Source organism: Haliotis asinina, chromosome 11 (assembly GCF_037392515.1).
Source record: "Haliotis asinina isolate JCU_RB_2024 chromosome 11, JCU_Hal_asi_v2, whole genome shotgun sequence".
NCBI classification, from domain to species: Eukaryota; Metazoa; Mollusca; class Gastropoda; order Lepetellida; family Haliotidae; genus Haliotis; species Haliotis asinina.
Window position 1 is genome coordinate 18,851,000 of NC_090290.1, and position 18,201 is coordinate 18,869,200.

Genomic DNA, 18,201 nt, shown 5'->3' on the forward strand with positions numbered 1-18,201 from the left:
GTGTATAATATTTTGTTTCCCTTTGAATGCAGTGAATTGTTTTGCAGCGCCCATTTGCTAGCATTTGCACATAGGGGATGCACATTTACAAATTGCATATAACCCTGCCATACATTTATTACATGTCTATCATGGGACACCCAAATGCAGTTACACTGAGTTTTATCATGACACATAATTACCCTTACATCATGATCACAGACGAGTCATTGTGACATCATTGGCACAAAAGGTTAATTCTACAATAATATTAATTATTTTTTTATAAAGCTTTTGTAGCACTGCGACCATCATGAGTCAGTGTTACAGTATTGGAGGTATGAGTGCTATGAGAAAAGTTCCAGATCTTAGGCTAACGAGAGCTTTGATAAAACGGGGCACTGGGCCCATTTTTTACAAACTGATCTTACCATGAAGGTGATCGAAACTCCATACTTTAAATTTGGCTTCCACTCAGCATGGTGCTAAAAACACTTTGTGGTATGGATCCTGGGTGCAAATGCACAAAGTGATCTTAGCACAAACGTGATCGTAACTCCCATACTTATCCAGACATTTTTCTAATTTTGACAATTAGCTTCTTTTGGCCTAACATTTGGTAATATGAACAGCATACAGCTAGCAAATACAGAAATAATTTGATTCTGAATCGTACCATGAAAAAGTGAGGTACCTTATGCCTCATCAATACAAGCTATTTTTTCAAAGATGCTGTTCAAAGAATTACACAACTGATGTATGTCAAGTTTTTATCAGTCATGATATTAGAGGTACAAAACACATCACTTGTTACCTGCATCTCCCGTATATGAACCATACTTATGTAATTGTCAGGTGAAACATATTCCTTCATTCTCTCTCCACTCGCATACTGAAAATAGTTCCATGATTAACCCACAATACACTACTGAGCTTTTCTGCCATTTCTTATGAGTCTATGCGAGAAAGTTTTGTATCTCGATGTAAGGAATTGTCACTTTGCGTAGATTGTTTGTAGAAAAAAGATGAAACAGTTCCTCCTGCACTTTAAGATTGGAGCGTTGTTTTCAGATGACTGTGTAGTGTTCAGTAGCATTGAGACTCTTCATGCAATTCATCTTGACAAGGACAGATCATACACAGACTATCCAATGGTTACAACGTAACTATAACAACGCCCAAAGTCACCATGACAACATTCCCAGGTGCATTGTGGTCCCATTCTCAGTTGTTGCGGTATGTCTTGTGTCCAGGTACGCCTGGCCCGCTAACCACTTCTACATAGGATGGTGGTTCCAGGGACGAGGGGGGTCCAGACTTCACGGGGGAGTAGTTGGAATATGGGGGAGGCGGGTGTGTTGCTGATGCGAAGAACGTGCTACCTGGACCGATATACTCTTGATCAGAATTGTTGCGCTGAAAAATCAAAGCATTTATGAGAAGTTATATACTATTAATATCAACTGACATTACAATGCTGGCTAATATGAGTGAGTTGGGTTTTATGCAACATTCCAGCAATATCTCAACAGGGGACACCAGAGATGGGCTTCACACATTGCATCCATGCAAACCTGGGCCTTATGTGATGAGCAAACGCTGTAACCTCAAGGCTACCCCACCACACCCTTGCTATTATGAGCCACAATCAACTCACATTACCCTACTAGGGCATTATGAACCACAATCAACTCACTTCATCGTACTTTGGCAGAATGTACCATAATCAACTCACATTACCCTACTAGGTCAATATGAACCACAATCAACTCACATTACGCTACTAGGGCATTATGAACCACAATCAACTCACTTCATCGTACTTTGGCAGAATGTACCATAATCAACTCACATTACCCTACTAGGTCAATATGAACCACAATCAACTCACATTACCCTACTAGGGCATTATGAACCAGAATCAACTCACTTCATCGTACTTTGGCAGAATGTACCACAATCAACTCACATTACCCTACTAGGGCATTATGAACCAGAATCAACTCACTTCATCGTACTTTGGCAGAATGTACCATAATCAACTCACATTACCCTACTAGGTCAATATGAACCACAATCAACTCACATTACCCTACTAGGGCATTATGAACCAGAATCAACTCACTTCATCGTACTTTGGCAGAATGTACCATAATCAACTCACATTACCCTGGAAAGGTATTACGAGCCACAGTAAACTCACATTGCCTTACTAAGGTATTATGAAGAACAATCAACTCACATTACCCTACTAGGGCATTCTGAACCATAATCAACTCACATTACCCTGCTAAGGCGTTATGAACCATAATCAACTCACATCAGTCTGTTCATCTGACAAGGACTTTGACCTACTCTCCTCTGACAGCCTATACAGCATGCAGGATAGCCTAGACATCAAAGCGTCTGCTCACAACACTGGAGACCAAAGTTTAAATCCTGACATGGTTAAAGTTCTACCAATACTTGGTATCCCCGTTCTCAATGATATATTCAAACTCATGTGTTCTGACTCTAATACAACATGAACTTTGCATTTATATCTTGGCACGTCAGCTTCATCAAGAAAGGTCAAAGTAACAGTGCACAAAAACATTTACCACATTAATTATCCTCAATTACCCTCAAAATTATTACATTATATCAATTTATCTGTTCGTGAGCAGTTCACAGTTCTGAATAATAACTAGGGTCATGTCGAGGACAGAACTATGGATAATAGCTTGAAGCAAAGCTGATGACTTAACCCATTTTGAGAACACTTTCCCGTTGGTGTTCTTGCAAACAAGTTAACTAGTGCTTGTTTTGCCATCGGCACCTGACTCTTCACATCAGCCTACATTTGCACTAGCCATTTTCCCACAAACAATCAAAACTTGATACTTTTCTTGGAGTTTCCTGAATTTAAACTGGATTAATTCTTTAAAAGAGATTGGTAGTTGAAATCCAACCACAACCAACCTTAGAGATCATAAGGGGGAATTCTAACACTAAGGATTGCAAATGGGTTTTGAATGGCAAGTGGTGCCCAACTCAAAGATAGTGAAGCACTGTTTGATTGGAAAGGGAATGCAAGGACCAAGGTCAAAGTGGGTTGCAACCAGGGCTTATTATCAATATCAGATAATACAGTCAGTAATAGTTAACCAAACATCAATTAATTATCAACAAGAAGAGAAATTCATCAATACCCTCCACAATGGCAAAATACTCTTAATGAATATGTCTACTAGTTATGATTATGTCAAAGGTTTTGACATGTATATAAGGAGCCCCAGAATGAAGCAAGAACACCAACTTCAGTTAAGCCAACCTTGCTGCTATGGAAACTAAACATTATTCTAACCAGAATTCCAAAAATACCAAAAGGTGCCAGTTCACCACTAAATATGTGTATATACGAGCAGAGAAGGGTTTTACTATTTTGCTCCAGGAAAGAGCACTACTACCAAATTTGAGTCAAACTTGTTGTCATGGGAATGCCAAAACTATTTATTTACAATTCCAAAACTACAAAAGGCACCAGTACACCACCAGACCTATCTATATGCAAAGTTTGGTGTAGAAATATTGAACGGTTTTAAAGATCTGCTCCAGAAAGGACAAGTCTTCACGTAATTTAATATCCCCAGCAAAACTTGTAGCACGGGATAGTTTTAATCAATACATTTCACATCATGTGTGGTGACATCCGTTAGGACCTAATAAGTACAGGTACACAAGGTCTGTGAAACAGATCAGCACTGATTTAAATTCAATCACTCGTGTTACCATAGAAAACATGTGATATGTGAAGAATGACGTAGTCATCTCTCTAGACATATGTCCTATAGAATTTCTCTCAATCAAATTTCACATGATTTTTTACACTAATTTCCTTTGAATCAACCATAATTGAAGTTATGGTTTCAAATTTGTAGGAGTATTTAGAAACTAATTGAACAGACCTGAAAATTCGTGAATAACTGAGAATCCACATTCACCATGTTGCTATTACCACAAACAAGGTTACAAACTGGGTAGAACATAGGGACAATGAAGCTTTCAAACACAAGCTCAGATCCTGATATGACAAAGGCACACAACTTTACAATTAGACTAACAACTAGTCTCTGAAATGAACATATTTTTACTGAAAAAAGCTCATAGCAACAAAAAAATAACATAATGAAATGTAGCCCTTAGACTTTCTTCAAAAAGAAATGTAGACATGCCACGTTTTTTAGACTTGCTGTAGCTTTCTTGGATATATTTACTTCAGGGTCTGTACGACAGACTACTCTAATTCTGGGAAACTTGACAACCTTTGAATTCAACTGCATTACAGCTGGTGCAAAAGCATGAGCATTTTTGTTTCATGCCACTGAATAATACTTTACAAAGTCATAAGACAGAGACACATAAGTCAACTCACACAGTGTAGGGTGCTTCCATCTTGCCGCAAGGGGCTGTAGTTGTACTTGTTGATGATGACAGTGCCGGGATGTCGGAAACGCCAAAGACATGTGCACATGGAGAGGAGAATCATGAAGAACACAAGACCAAACCTGTAAACACCATGTACATTATTCTGACATTAGTGTTTATCATTAGTGGAAAAAATTCAACCAAAGTTTGAGAATGAACCTGAACATTATCTTTAAGGTCTTAGTAAGCGTGAGATAGACTCAACATGGAAATTCAGTGTCATTCACTGTCACTGACTTAAGCTCAAAAACTCTCAAACTCTTTACATCAAAAGTAAACATATTCCAAAAAAGGTAATTCTGATGTGGAGGAACAGTCAAAATTCACAGTTATTTCCCTAAAAAACCCAAGAGGTATTTGTGGCGCTTCCTTCCTTGTATGGTAGATGAGAATAAAATTAAATCTGAAGCATATTTTGTCCCCACATCCTGGATTTAAATGGTGGATGGCTTCTTAAAAACCACCAGAATCCATTTTAAGCTTGTTTATCGACCACAATCCCTGATTTCCATTGTTAAGTTTTCAAAAACAAAATAAATAAATAAATGTTGAGGAGGAAAGTAACATACCAGAAATACCAGAGTCCCCACACCTTATACGATGTGCAGCACAAGTTGTCTCCACAGCAGTACTCATCTTCACTGCATCTGTAGACCAAAAAAATTTGTCTAGGTAAACAAGTAAAAAGCACCTGATAAACCGATCTGCAACGATTCACCCAGACCATGATTCAAATCGTCTTCAATATCGGAGCCTAGATTTGATTCTTCATACAAGAAAAACATCAGATTTCAGTCTAAAAAAACTAGAGCATCCTCGATATCTCCGTGGTATACATTCTGATAAATCTCCACTATACCTTGGTTGCATCTGCGGCTCAGCATGATAAATTTATTACCTACCTTGGCTGACTTTGAATCCAAACCGGTGTCTACACTGGGAAGTTGAGCGAACGTATCACAACTCACATTACTGGCTTCACTTTCTTACAGTAGCCAATCAGTTAGGCCACCGTTACCACTGAGCCTGCTTGTCTACCTCCCTGACCCTGAACCACATCATTTTGCCTAATGCCAAGCATCCTCTGCATTGCTAAAGCCTTAAATGAAGCAAGTCTTGATTTCCTCAGGTTCTGAATCTCACGTCTCCCTGGGTCTCCTTTTCAATTAAATGGGTTTGTTTGTTAATCTCAAAATTATATCTATTCAGAGACTGAGCCTTAGTCTAGCAAACTTGCCAATGTCAACAAGGACAGTGGAGTGCTACTCAGATTTTGGGAGAAATCCAGACAAACTGACATGGCTGAAACATTTAAAAACTATGTGTAACTCCTTGTACCTCTTTTAGAGTACCACTGCATCATTTGTATTGAAAGTTTAATCAATTAGATAATTTACAAAGCGAAAGTGAGTTGTGATTGGTACGCTCAACTTCCCAGCGTAGACACATGATTGGATAAAAAGCCAGCCAAGGTAGGTACTAAAATCATCAGGTCCAGCTGTATATGCATCCAGAATATAGTGGAGGTTTACTGGAACGTACACCCTGGAGATATCGGGAGAAAAACTAGGAGGGAAATGGCATACTGTGGTATTAGTAGACCTGCAGTATTTTCCCTACAGTTTGGTATACCATAGTGCAATGCAAAAATTTGGTATTTTCGGTTTTTCATACCTTTGTTTTATCAACCGTTCAAATCCTTTCTAAAATGTCTAGAAATTGAATCACTTTTCCAAAATCTATGAAGCTTGACTCTTGTCATCACTGTTTCTGCACTACAATCATATCTCATATACCAAACTGTAGGAGAGTACCGCAATGTGTACCATACTGTGGTAACAGCATACCAGTTCACTGTACCAAAGTTTAACAATAAATACTTACCTGTCACTGTCACAGTAGTAGGCTGCAATCTGTAACGAAACAAGCAAATATGAAACCGATGCTTGGTATAGGTCTTGGGGTAACCTTCTGAGCGATTCCGGATTTACTCACAGGTTATCAATCACTGTGGGTAATGGATAGGGCTGGCCAAAAAGAATTTGAAATACTGAATGATCGATAATGATTATCGATGAGAAAGGTTTTTTTTTGCTGAGTTTAGTTTCACATGTCACACTCAACAGTATTGCAGCCATATGGCGGTGGTCTATAAATAATCAAGCCTGGACCAGACAATCCAGTGATCAACAACATGAACATCGATCTGCGCAATTGGGAACCGATGACATGTATCAACCAAGTAAGTGAGTATGACCACCCGATCCTGTTAGTCGCCTCTTACAACAAGCATAGTCACCTTTTATGGCAAGCACGGGTTACTGAAGGCCTATTCTACCCTGGGACCTTCACGGGTCGATAAGAAAGTGTGTCATCGATGATACAATACATTTTTGTTTATTCAGACAATGTACAACATTTAGTCGTTATTCATGGGCTGCTTTTAAATTATATTCAAGAGGGTGTTTGTTAATAATAAATATATCACCACAGACCACTGATATGAAATATGTTGATTTCTTTCAGGTATTTTTGTTTCCAGTTACTTCTCCAATATTTATTAATAATCAATTGGGATAATAGCAAGTGTTCGCCACTAACAATCTCAATGTCCCTCGCCAGCAAGAAGAATGAAATATAACATCTTTACAACTTTTTCATCTTTTCCTAACATAGAAAATCACTTTTTTAAGAAATGGCAATATATTCTTCAGCTCAGAGGCTAAAAATGTGTGCAACATTATAAGTTATCACATCGTGTCAAGGGAAATACGGGGTTTTATCAGTCACGGGAATGAGTATCGGGGAATACAACCTTACGAGGGACTGATAAAACCCTGTATTTCCCTCGACACGATGTGATAACGCATTTATCTAGCTGAATGTTTTCACTAAATCAAAACAAAACAACATGCATCGAATCGACTTGCTGCCATGTTGACACCAGCTGATCGTTTGACCTCAATGCACACACGTTACTAAAGGCTTGTCGACGCGTCGTCACCAAGGCGTAGCGGGAAGATATGACTTTCTCAGCGGGAGTATACTCGTATACTCGTATAAAATCGTATACTCCCGCTGGCAGATCGTAATGGATGTATATGGTATTTTATCAGAGTCACGTGGACCAATCAAAACTCGACATTCTTACATGAGGCTAGATAATGTATGACATACTGTGTTAACATCAGTTTGAAAAGTGGTCAAAGTGTCATGGTGATCGTGAAAAATATTTCAATATGAGTTTTATTAATAAGAGTTTCCAAAGTGGTCAAAGTGTTGTGGTGACCTTGAAAATAAGGTTAAGGTCACTCAAATCAACAGGTGTCTGCTTAATCCCCTAATGTAGGCTGTCATCAAATTCGAACACACTGGTTATGCCAGTTCATGAGATATTGTGTTAAGAATTGAGATATACATACATACGGATGTACTAATGTTGCAAAAGGACGTCTGCAATGCGCTGAATTCTGAACCACACAGAGCACGCTCAAAGCGTCAACAGTCTGATTACAATTACCATGGTGGTAGAAGGTTAATTGTTACATGACCTATCCCACCGCGTACCCATTTTCTTCTGGGTGAACAATTACTGATGACTGATCTCTGTGACTTATGTTGATAAACAGCCCTGGTAATGATTACAATAATATCAGTAGGGCTAAAGATCCAAGAGTGTAACATGTTGCATAAACTCGTAACACCAATGTTTTATTGATTATGCACTGCAGTGGAGTTATTGCAACAGAAATGCCTGCAGTTTGAACAGTAAATCCAGATCTAACAAGAAATACTGTGCACTAGCTGCAAAGGACATTGTGCAATTCAACATGCTCAAACATCGAACCCATGTGGGGAATTGAACCCAGGCCTTGGGCATGATGAGTGAGTGAGTGAGTGAGTGAGTGAGTGAGTGAGTGAGTGAGTGAGTGAGTGAGTGAGTGAGTGAGTGAGTGAGTGAGTGAGTGAGTGAGTGAGTGAGTGAATGAGTGAGTTTGGTTTTACGCCGCTTTTAGCAATATTCCAGCGATATCACGGCGGGGTACACCAGAAAATGGGCCTCACACATTGCATCCATGTGGGGAATCGAACCTGGGTCTTCGACGTGACGAGCGAACGCTTTAACTACTAGGCTACCCCACTGCCCCCTTTTGACATAATGAGCCAAATGCTTTAGCCTCTAAGCATAAGCACTGATCTACACAACTGTGACACAATGATGTACCAACCATGGTCGGTGAGCAAGACCACCCATGTTGTTAACCACTTTGGGATGCAAGATGATTGTCAAAAACAAAAAAGTGGTCCGACACAGATCTACTGACCTTCAAAATCAAGACAGACACTACAAAATCAAGAGTGGGGCTACTGCATTTTACATGTGCATACCATGCACTGTGTTTAGGGATAATGATAAAGAGAAATGGGGCTGTGGTGATCCTTGACTCATTTGTTTGAGATGTATTTGATGTTGCTGTAGATGATATTAGTGCTCTGTAAAAGAAACCACCATTGTTGCTTGGACTTCCATAGGGTTATCTTGATGTCTTGGAGTTAATCTCAACCAGTATGAATGCTATATGGTGGGGGTCTGTAATTAATGGAGTTTGGACCACGCATCCTATGATCAACAGCATAAGCATCGATCTGTGCAACTGGGAACCAATAACATGTGTCATCCAAGTCAACCTGACCACTTGATCCTGTTTGTCGCCTCTTATGACATGCAGCATAGTCGCCTTTTGCTGCAAGCTTCTTTGAAAAACATATTTAAGAGGGACACAGTGCTTATTCACTTGGTTTCTTGTCAAGTTCTAACAGCTCACACTAGTCAAAGTACTTTCAGCTGTTAACATGTCACACACACATACAACTAAGTACCTGATTCGACAGCTTAACATTTGGATGTAGCAAGATGTGTTGAATAATTCTTATTCTGGTGCACAAGTATAGAGAACTGCAGTCAAATAGTGGTATCATAACCTCTTTGTGTGGTGTATTAGAGACAAACTTTATGGAGGACATCAACTTCTCATCTTAGAACAGTTTTAGTATAAAATCTTGTACCATTATCAATCAGAAAATACTGATAAGCCGTCGTCAATACTAGTATAGTTGTGGCATTCAGTCAATATCAATCTGTATTTCCCGCATCAAGGCCACAGGCCTGCAGTATGATACAATTATTCATGAGGGTATTCATATCTCCAAGTTTCAAATTCAATATATAAAACATGCGCACAGCAGTAGATCTTGCCAGTGAAGATTTACAATTCCTTATTGTCAAAACTGAAAGATAATGTTCTTTATATGTGGAATCTTATATCCCTTTGTAGTAAAAGAAACTATTATATAATGATAATTATTAGATAAAGATCATACACACTCACAAACACTTGATATTGATTTCCATTTTAAGTAATTTTTATCAGTGAAAATTTGATCACAGATCAAAGACAATATGAAATAAAATTTACAGTGAATATACAAATAATACATGCTAGTGAAATGTTCATTGATCAAACATAATCATGCGTTAACACTTTTCATCTGTGAACTAATTAATCTTTTCATTCAAGGCAGTGTCAGGATCCACAGCCAAGTCAACATTGTAACTTGCAACATGAGTTTTTAAGTTTCAGTTGACTTCATACTGAGCCTGTGATGTGGCCTGACTTCCCTCTTATCATGTTAATCTATACAACCAATGTATGTATAAATTCCTTTCTCAATCAATTTTGGATCTAACATTCAAGTACTTCTAGGACTAAAATCTTTGGCATATTACACTACATATTATTGAAAATGAACTTTTATTAACTGAAACCCTTAAGTAGAGGACTTCATTCTCGTTTCTGTTCATATATATCTGAAAGGTACAATCGTTTCATTTCGGTCAACAAATCAGCTGATTTAATTTGTAGGTCACCAGATCACATTGAGCTGTACCATGATGAACCCGGTATTTTTGTCAGATATAACAAACCAAAGTGACATGTAGTCTCTCTCCGAACGTTAAAACTTCACAAGAAAAATAATCAGAACATATTAAACGATAATACCAGATTTCACAATCGAAAGTAACATTGACTTAGCCACCATTTGGAGGATTTGTTCACGTGGTAAAATTGAAGTGTGTCCGTACTGGATATCTTCATTTTATTTAACGTCACACTGGATGTAATGTTATACATTACAAGCTGTGAACAAAACTGATAATTTATAAACGTTTCTGAGCAGGAAAACAAAGCCTTTTGTCCAGCCTTTCGAGTGTTTGTTTAGCGAAAATTTTAAGATGTGGTATCAACAGACTAATAGTTTCACCCCCTTTTATGGAAAATGGATGCCAATTGGACTACAAATTGGTATCAACAAGAAGTCCCATCCCAAAGGCGTATCGGAAAGAAATAAACAACTCTGCCATATTGTCATAAACGTACCTCAGACACGCATACTGTAGCAGATATCGTCAATCCCAATGTTTTGGCCGCCATTTTGGTTTGACCTTTGACCTTAAATCATCTGATCAATACGTACTTTCCTCGTTAACGGAATTGCGAAAGATAAATTTAGTGGACAAAGAACATAATACATGGTTAGGTATTGCGACTATGTTGACCCATGAATTATGTAGTTAATGCAATAGCTAAATAACATACACACAGGCATCTGACATCTTTTTCTCAATATTATCCTCTCCATGTACATGGGGGTACAGCATTAAACGCAATAGCTACTTGTTTGACAATCCTATTTTTTGATTGGTCGGAACTGTCGGGCACCTGAGGTCACGTCGCGAGATTTTAGTGTATTGTTTATGTTGCGTAACAACTGTATTTACAACAAAAGACACTATCCCCGAACGATAAGTGAAACAAATAACCGTATGGCAAGCGACCTGTTATACTTCCGGAAACCTTTGTGAAAATATAACTTGAATGCGAACTAGTGTACGTCTATGTCACGGAAAGTCAATTAAGCTTAGTGACGATACATCTTTTGGGTAATAAGCCTACATTCAGCGTTTTTCGAAGATTCGACTTATCAGTCTGTAACAAAGTGTGTCCGATGTCACACTGAAGACATAAGACTGAAGTCTTCCTGAAATCTTTATCTAAGTCATTAGACTAACGCTTAGTCTTTGAAGATATCAGGGATAATCTACAATAGTATGTATATATAGTCTCCCTGAATTTATATATGTATATATTTATGATAGTAATAAACAAGCCTATCTAAACTGAAAATGGGTCCCAGAGGAAATCTAGACTTGGTTCATGTAGTGTTTTTAGCATTGCAGATGGGGAAAGCAGTAGGCAAAATGATTTGTGGTTCAGGCTATATATATAGGCTCCCTGATATAACCATGCAGGGAAACTGTGAACACAGAGAGAAAAAATATAAATAAAATGCCCAGCCAAAGCAATATTCCTTAACCATATCAAAATTATTTTTGACAATTTATGAACTATATATGGGGCGAAAAAAAACAACAACCAAAAAACAAATTTTTGTGTAATTTTACATTTTTGACCCATAAAGACAAGATGATTTTATATTTAGCGAAAATAAATTTTTATGAAGTCTGTTTCGGGTGTGTCCCGTCGTGGTATTGCTGGACTATTGCTGAAAGCGACATGGAACTACATTCACTCACTCCGAAGATTACGGAATGGTGACGAATGGCCGGGAACGATATTTAAAAGTCAATGTTCTGTACGATGCTTTATCATTACCCAATGCTTTCTGTAAATAACTGATTCTGAACCAGGGGAACCAGTGACTGATAATATGAGCTGCTATCTCCGCTCATTGCTCACAATTATTTTCTGTAATAATGTTAACTATGGCAATAGACCTGTGACGACTGACTTCAATATATGCACTGTGATAAAATACACTGACTGAATCCACACGAGTTCATGACAGTTTTGAAGATTCATGACTGATTTTAGAACCCGCCTTCAGCAGCTAAAGCGTGTCGCGAATGCGTGTGTGTGTGCGCGTGGTTATGTACTTAATTACACCATCTGTGCATAACATTCAATTTATGTACCAATCACCTGTACGTATACAAGAGCAGTGGCGCTGTAACACAATCATCTGCCTGCGCGAGAGCGTATTGAATGGGGAGAGGGGTGGTGTGGTGTGGGGGTAGGGGTCGCTTAAGTGGTTGATGCATATCATTTTACGTGGGTCGTTGCTGCAGATGATCATGGAGTGGTTCAGTCGTTCAAGGTGCGGCAATTCGCTAGGATGACACAAATTCCCTGGGCGTGGGTTCGTATCCAAGATTCTCGCTGATTATCATTATTCCTTAGATGTCACAAAAAATGCTGGTATACAAATCTGTTTTACTTAGGACGACGGGTACCTTATGGTTTGTCACGCCGAAGACTCGGGTTTGACTCCCCACATGGGTACAACGTGTCTACAACAATTTTGAAGATAGGGGTGATGGTGTAGCCTAGTGGTTTATTCGTTCGTTCGTCACCCCTAAGGCGCGGGTTCAGTTTATCATATGGGTACACTGTTTAAAGCCCATATCTGCTGTCCCCAGCCGTGATATTGCCGAAATATTGCTAAAAGTGGCGTAAAATTATACGCATCTACTCAAAGCGCGTTAACCGAACCTACTGAACCATGGTCTTTTGAACTTTATCACATGCACGTCTTCTGAACACACCGTCCCTAACTATGTTGTTGAATGCATGTCAAACACAAGCGGCAATGTGGCAAGTCGTTTTTAACATTTATTAAGAAAATAAAGAATTAGTCAAACGAACTTTACCCCTGATAAGTAAAGATTTTTTCCTGAACCTTTCCTCCTTCCTCCCTTCAGCCAGCCTTAGCCACCCGTTCAAGATATTTCCTACAAACATATCCTAAATGCATACATTGTTAAGTTATTATATTGACCAAAAAAGTAATATTTTAACGACGAAAATTTTTCTTAAGTGTTCTAGGCTGCCACAATGCTACATAACACAAGTAGATACATTTGAGTGGAACAATATATATACAGATAATGGATAGAAAACTGTTATGATCTGCCATCTCGCTAAGCCATCTTCTGCACTTTCATAGAACATCATCACATTGGACTGTTTCCACACACTTCAGGGGCAGTGGGGTTGCTTTCTGGTTAAAGCGTTCGGTCGAAGGCACGGGTTCGATTCCCCACATGGGTGCAATGTGTAAAACCCATATCTGGTGTTCCCCTGCTCTGATATTGCTGGAATAGAGCTAAAAGCGGCTCACTCACTCACTCACTCAAGTCAATTCAGATGAAGCAAGCTTCAGTTTTCTTACTGGTTCTCTGAGCATTATTCATCATGAACCGCGAGTTAAGAGATGAAAGTGCACGGACCAGTGAATATTGTAAGGGTTCTCTCCATGGGGTTTGCTGACAATCCCTGCAGAAGTAAGACGCATTCATTGAAGGAGTAAACATTTGAAGTTTACGGGCGTTCTTGGAAGTCACATAGTCACAATACTTTGCCCAAGTTTGCTGCACGTTTCTGTACCCGCAACTAAATGTTTGCACGTATTCATGTGGCCATCAACTCTCGTCGCTTACCAACGGATTCGTGGGTTCAGGATTGTGTACTGAAGCAGTCTGCACACAAAGTGGACTTCAAGGTTTTACCCCAGGGAACAAGTGGTCTCGATCCCGGCACCTCAAGCTCGCTGGATCACTAGCCATTGTTGGGAAATTGGACAGATCCACTCTGTGACTGAGAGTCCTCGCGCCTTGCAGGTCTCTCGTCGAAACAATAATGCGTTGACCTCAAACGACAGTCAGGACCCAAACTTGTGCGTTGAGTACTGCATTTGAATGTTCTATGCTAGTCCACGGCTACCAACTGACAGAAGTGGTGCTATATCTGGTGATGAACTGTCATGTTGCTTCCAGTTGGTGTGAGGACTAGCCATTGAAACCTGTAGCACTTGGGAAATATTAGGTTTTGAGATCCCCTTCCAGAAGTTGTCCAAAACGTTATCTGCTTTAGCTTTAGTTTCGAGGAATTCAGGGTAAAAATACCTGTTTACTATCATATTCTTCTTACTGTCCTAAAACCTTCGCAGCAAATGCATTTGTTGTTTCTGGTGATCCGTGAAGGGTCGGGTTACAACTGATCTTACCAATGCTTGTCAAAAGAGGCGATTAATGAGATCGTGTGATCAGATTCGCCGACTTGGTTGATACGTCATCTGTTTCCCATTGCTCAGATCGATGCTTATGTTGTTCACTGGGTTGTCTGGTCCAGACTCCATTAATTACAGACCACCGCCATATAGCTGGACTATTGCCGACTGAGGTGTAAAACTAAACTCACTCACTCTAATTTGTCTGTTGACGGACTGTCGAAGAATTAATCAAATGTTAACAGAGTTTCCTTACCTTCCTCTAGTAGATTGTCATAATAGTAAGTAGCAAAGCCGAACTTGATCAAGTAGAACGCCTTTGTAGATTCACAACAAAATCTCTCTCAGTTTTGCTGGATGGGAATATGTTTTGGAACAGTTTATCCATGATGTTATCAGTGGAGAAAGAGTAATGGGGACTTCAGTTTTAGCAGACGAGAGGATTTCTGAATACAAATCCTGGTTGTTAAAAAGTGTCTGTTGATATTGCAGCTTTGGGATTTTTTGTAGTTGCCTTGTGCATTGCAGCAAGACCAGTATCTAGTGGTGGAGCTAGATGAAGTGTTTCAGGATTGTTTGTTTCTGTGGCTGCTGCTGCACTTCCTGTGCCATCCCGCACCACTAAGGATTCCCATAGTCCAGCATATAACTAGACGACTTCGCACTATACCAAGGTGTGCTCGACAACTCGATGTAGGCCTTGGCTGGAATACGAGTTTATTCATATGAACTAAGGATTCCCACAGAATATGTATACGATGAATTTCTTGTTTAATTTTTGCATGTGGGTAAGTTTGACCAAGTATGGTCACTATAGCCATCATACTACCTGATTAACGACATTATGAGTCCTATTTTTTCCTTGACTATAACCCTAAATTTCCCTGATTTGTGGAAGTCCTGGAAATACGATGACATTGTCAAGTAAGTCTGCAACCCAGACCACCCAATCCCGTTTGTCCCCACTTACGAAAAGTATGGGTTACTGAACATCAATTCTAAGCCGGATCTTCACGGGTAACGGGTTCCTTCAAATGTATACCACGCAGTGTTTTGTAAGTTATGCCAAGACCGAGAAAGATATACAATGTAATCCTGAGTGAGTATTTAAGCAAGAGTCATGTATGATTACACGATGCCATTTAGAAAGTGGTCAAATGCAACATATGTCATATTTGGGATTTCACTTTCTTAGTAAAGTACAAATTCTAGTACTTGAGGGTGCGGGTTCGAATCCCGGATGGGACTCAACCAAAAAAAGTACTAGAATTTGTACTTTACTAAGAAAGTGAAATCCCAAATATGACATATGTTGCAAGAGTCATGTAATTACTATGACTACCTTCCATGAAACGGAAAGCATGAGTACACCTCAAAAGTTGTGAAACCAAGAAATATTTCTGGACACAGAGGTGATCTTTGGACAGATCAAGTCCTTCATCTTGCTGATGTCATCCATCAATCGAGTAATGTATTTATGCCCCTTTTGAAAATGTATGTTGAATGTGCCGATAACATATTGAGGGGTAAAAATAAGGGATCACATGAAAACACAAGTGATCCATTATTTTTTTCAGGTTTCGTCGCATACTATGCGATACAAGGCTTGTGAAGAAACCTGAAAAAAAGATAGGCACATTTGTGCTTTCATGTGATCTCATATTTTTTCCCCTCAGAATACTATGGTCATAACGACAGAATGGAGGAATGCATCATTTTGAGCAATAAAAGTGCTGCAAAAGCCTTGCTCTTATACTTTAAAAGTGTACCAGCAATCTCTATGATAGTACCACTGATGGCTCTTGATACCCAGAAACAAGAACCAGATATGAGAATGTCCTTTGCTAGCAGAGAGCTAAACAGATTAAACACTGGTCACCACTTGCATTTTTTTAAACTATCAATAATGCCTACCGACTTGTTCTGTCATGTGACCAGTTGGTGATGAGTAAAGATTAAAAAAACACTAATCACACTGTAAACTCACCAAATTCTTTGATGTATACATCTTACAGCCCCGGAAAGCCACATTTAAGAAAAACAGAGTTGAAAATTGTGTAGCTCAACTGGCCTCCTAATCCATGTTACCGCAGATAATGCATATCAAACTAGCTGCCTCATGTAGGTACTCAAAATGTGTTTGAATGGGACGATAATGTTATTGTCAGAATGGAGAATTGCAGCATTTTGAGAAATTAATCTTCCACAAAAAGACTGCTCTTATACTTAAAAAGGGTACCAACAGTCTCTATGATAATACCAGTGAAAGCTCTTGAAACCCAGAAATAAGAACTAGATATCAGAATGTCTGTTGGCAGATAGCTCCACAGATCCAAAACTGGCCAGTCCCGTGCAGGGATTTGCATGACGGACCTTCCGATCCACAAACGCATTGAGTCGAACGCATTGACCACATAACCAAAGAGGAAATCCCCGTCAGCAAGCTGAAAAGTTAAGGATGTCATCTGTGGGATGCCTCCATGCCCTGCGACATACTCCCTTGTCAACAGAAGGCATGTCCCGGGCCGCATAGTTGGGTGCTGAGGCTTATTTTGTTCAAATTTCATATGAACGTGCTCATCCCCACATTGGACGCCAATGTAGCAGGCACAAAATTTCCGAGTCGGATGCCTTGTCCACATGACCAAAGAGGTTAACCCCGTCAGCAAGCTGACAAGGTAAGGAGGTCATCTGTGGGATAACTCCATGCCCTGCTACAAATGCATTCATTGTATTTACTGGCTTGTAAGAGACTAGATCTAGTATCCATCAGGAGATGAATTTGTTCAATCTATGTATGTTTGCTATCTGGGTAGGTTTGCGTTAATGCAGTCTGTAAATAATCAAGTCTGAAAACGACAGTCGGATGATTGACATCTTGAGCATTGTTCTGTACGATTCTAAAATAATGACATAATTAGACATAATTATACTAACAAGCCACCCATCTTACTCACCTCTGGCTTGAAGACCAGTTCTAAACAAGACCTTCACCAGTTCAAACCAACAAACCTAAATGACAAGTGTTGTGAGAAGATTGTTTTAATACTGTCGCCCAGATTCTGTAGCCCACATGGGTACAATGTGTGAAACCCATTTCTGGTGTCCCTTGCTGTGATGTTGCTGAAATATTGCTACAAGCAGCCTAAACATAAACTCACCAATTCACTCACTTTAAACAAGTTCAGAGATGATTGCAACTGGCAACTTCTCATCTCAACCATGGCCCATATCACAAATCTCTCATAAGCCTGAGATCTCATAACTTTTCTCATAGCATTTGTACCTGGTATACTGTGACACAGGAGGTGCAAATCCTACGAGAAAATTTACGAGATCTTAGGCTTACAAGAGTTATGAGAAACGGGACCCTGTACTTGTAACTGATGTTTCTCACATTTTTACTCTGTGCTATACTCCTTTTGTGGGAACACAAGTCCTTCATAAGGATACCATTTCTGAAGTCGTATCAATGTTAGCTTCCATCTCAGTAACATCAGAAGTAACAGTAACTCTTGCTGGGACCATGAGTCCAAGGTCATCTGTTTGTTCTTTGGCATAAAACCGACTGAAAACAACTTGGGCCCTAAGCTGTTCTGTTTTCTG

The 18,201-nt window shown here is 39.3% G+C and overlaps 1 protein-coding gene across 1 annotated transcript; it reads right to left on the reverse strand.

Moving 5' to 3' along the window:
• Positions 1-257: 257 nt before the first annotated feature.
• Positions 258-10,959, reverse strand: LOC137255988 (uncharacterized). Its single transcript, XM_067793625.1, has 5 exons — positions 10,887-10,959; positions 6,331-6,359; positions 5,016-5,093; positions 4,394-4,526; positions 258-1,395 (listed from the first exon to the last, which is right to left on the reverse strand). The coding sequence occupies exons 1-5, from the start codon at positions 10,938-10,940 to the stop codon at positions 1,204-1,206; spliced, it is 486 nt and encodes a 161-aa protein (XP_067649726.1). The 5' UTR covers positions 10,941-10,959; the 3' UTR covers positions 258-1,203.
• Between the last annotated feature and the right edge of the window lie 7,242 nt (positions 10,960-18,201).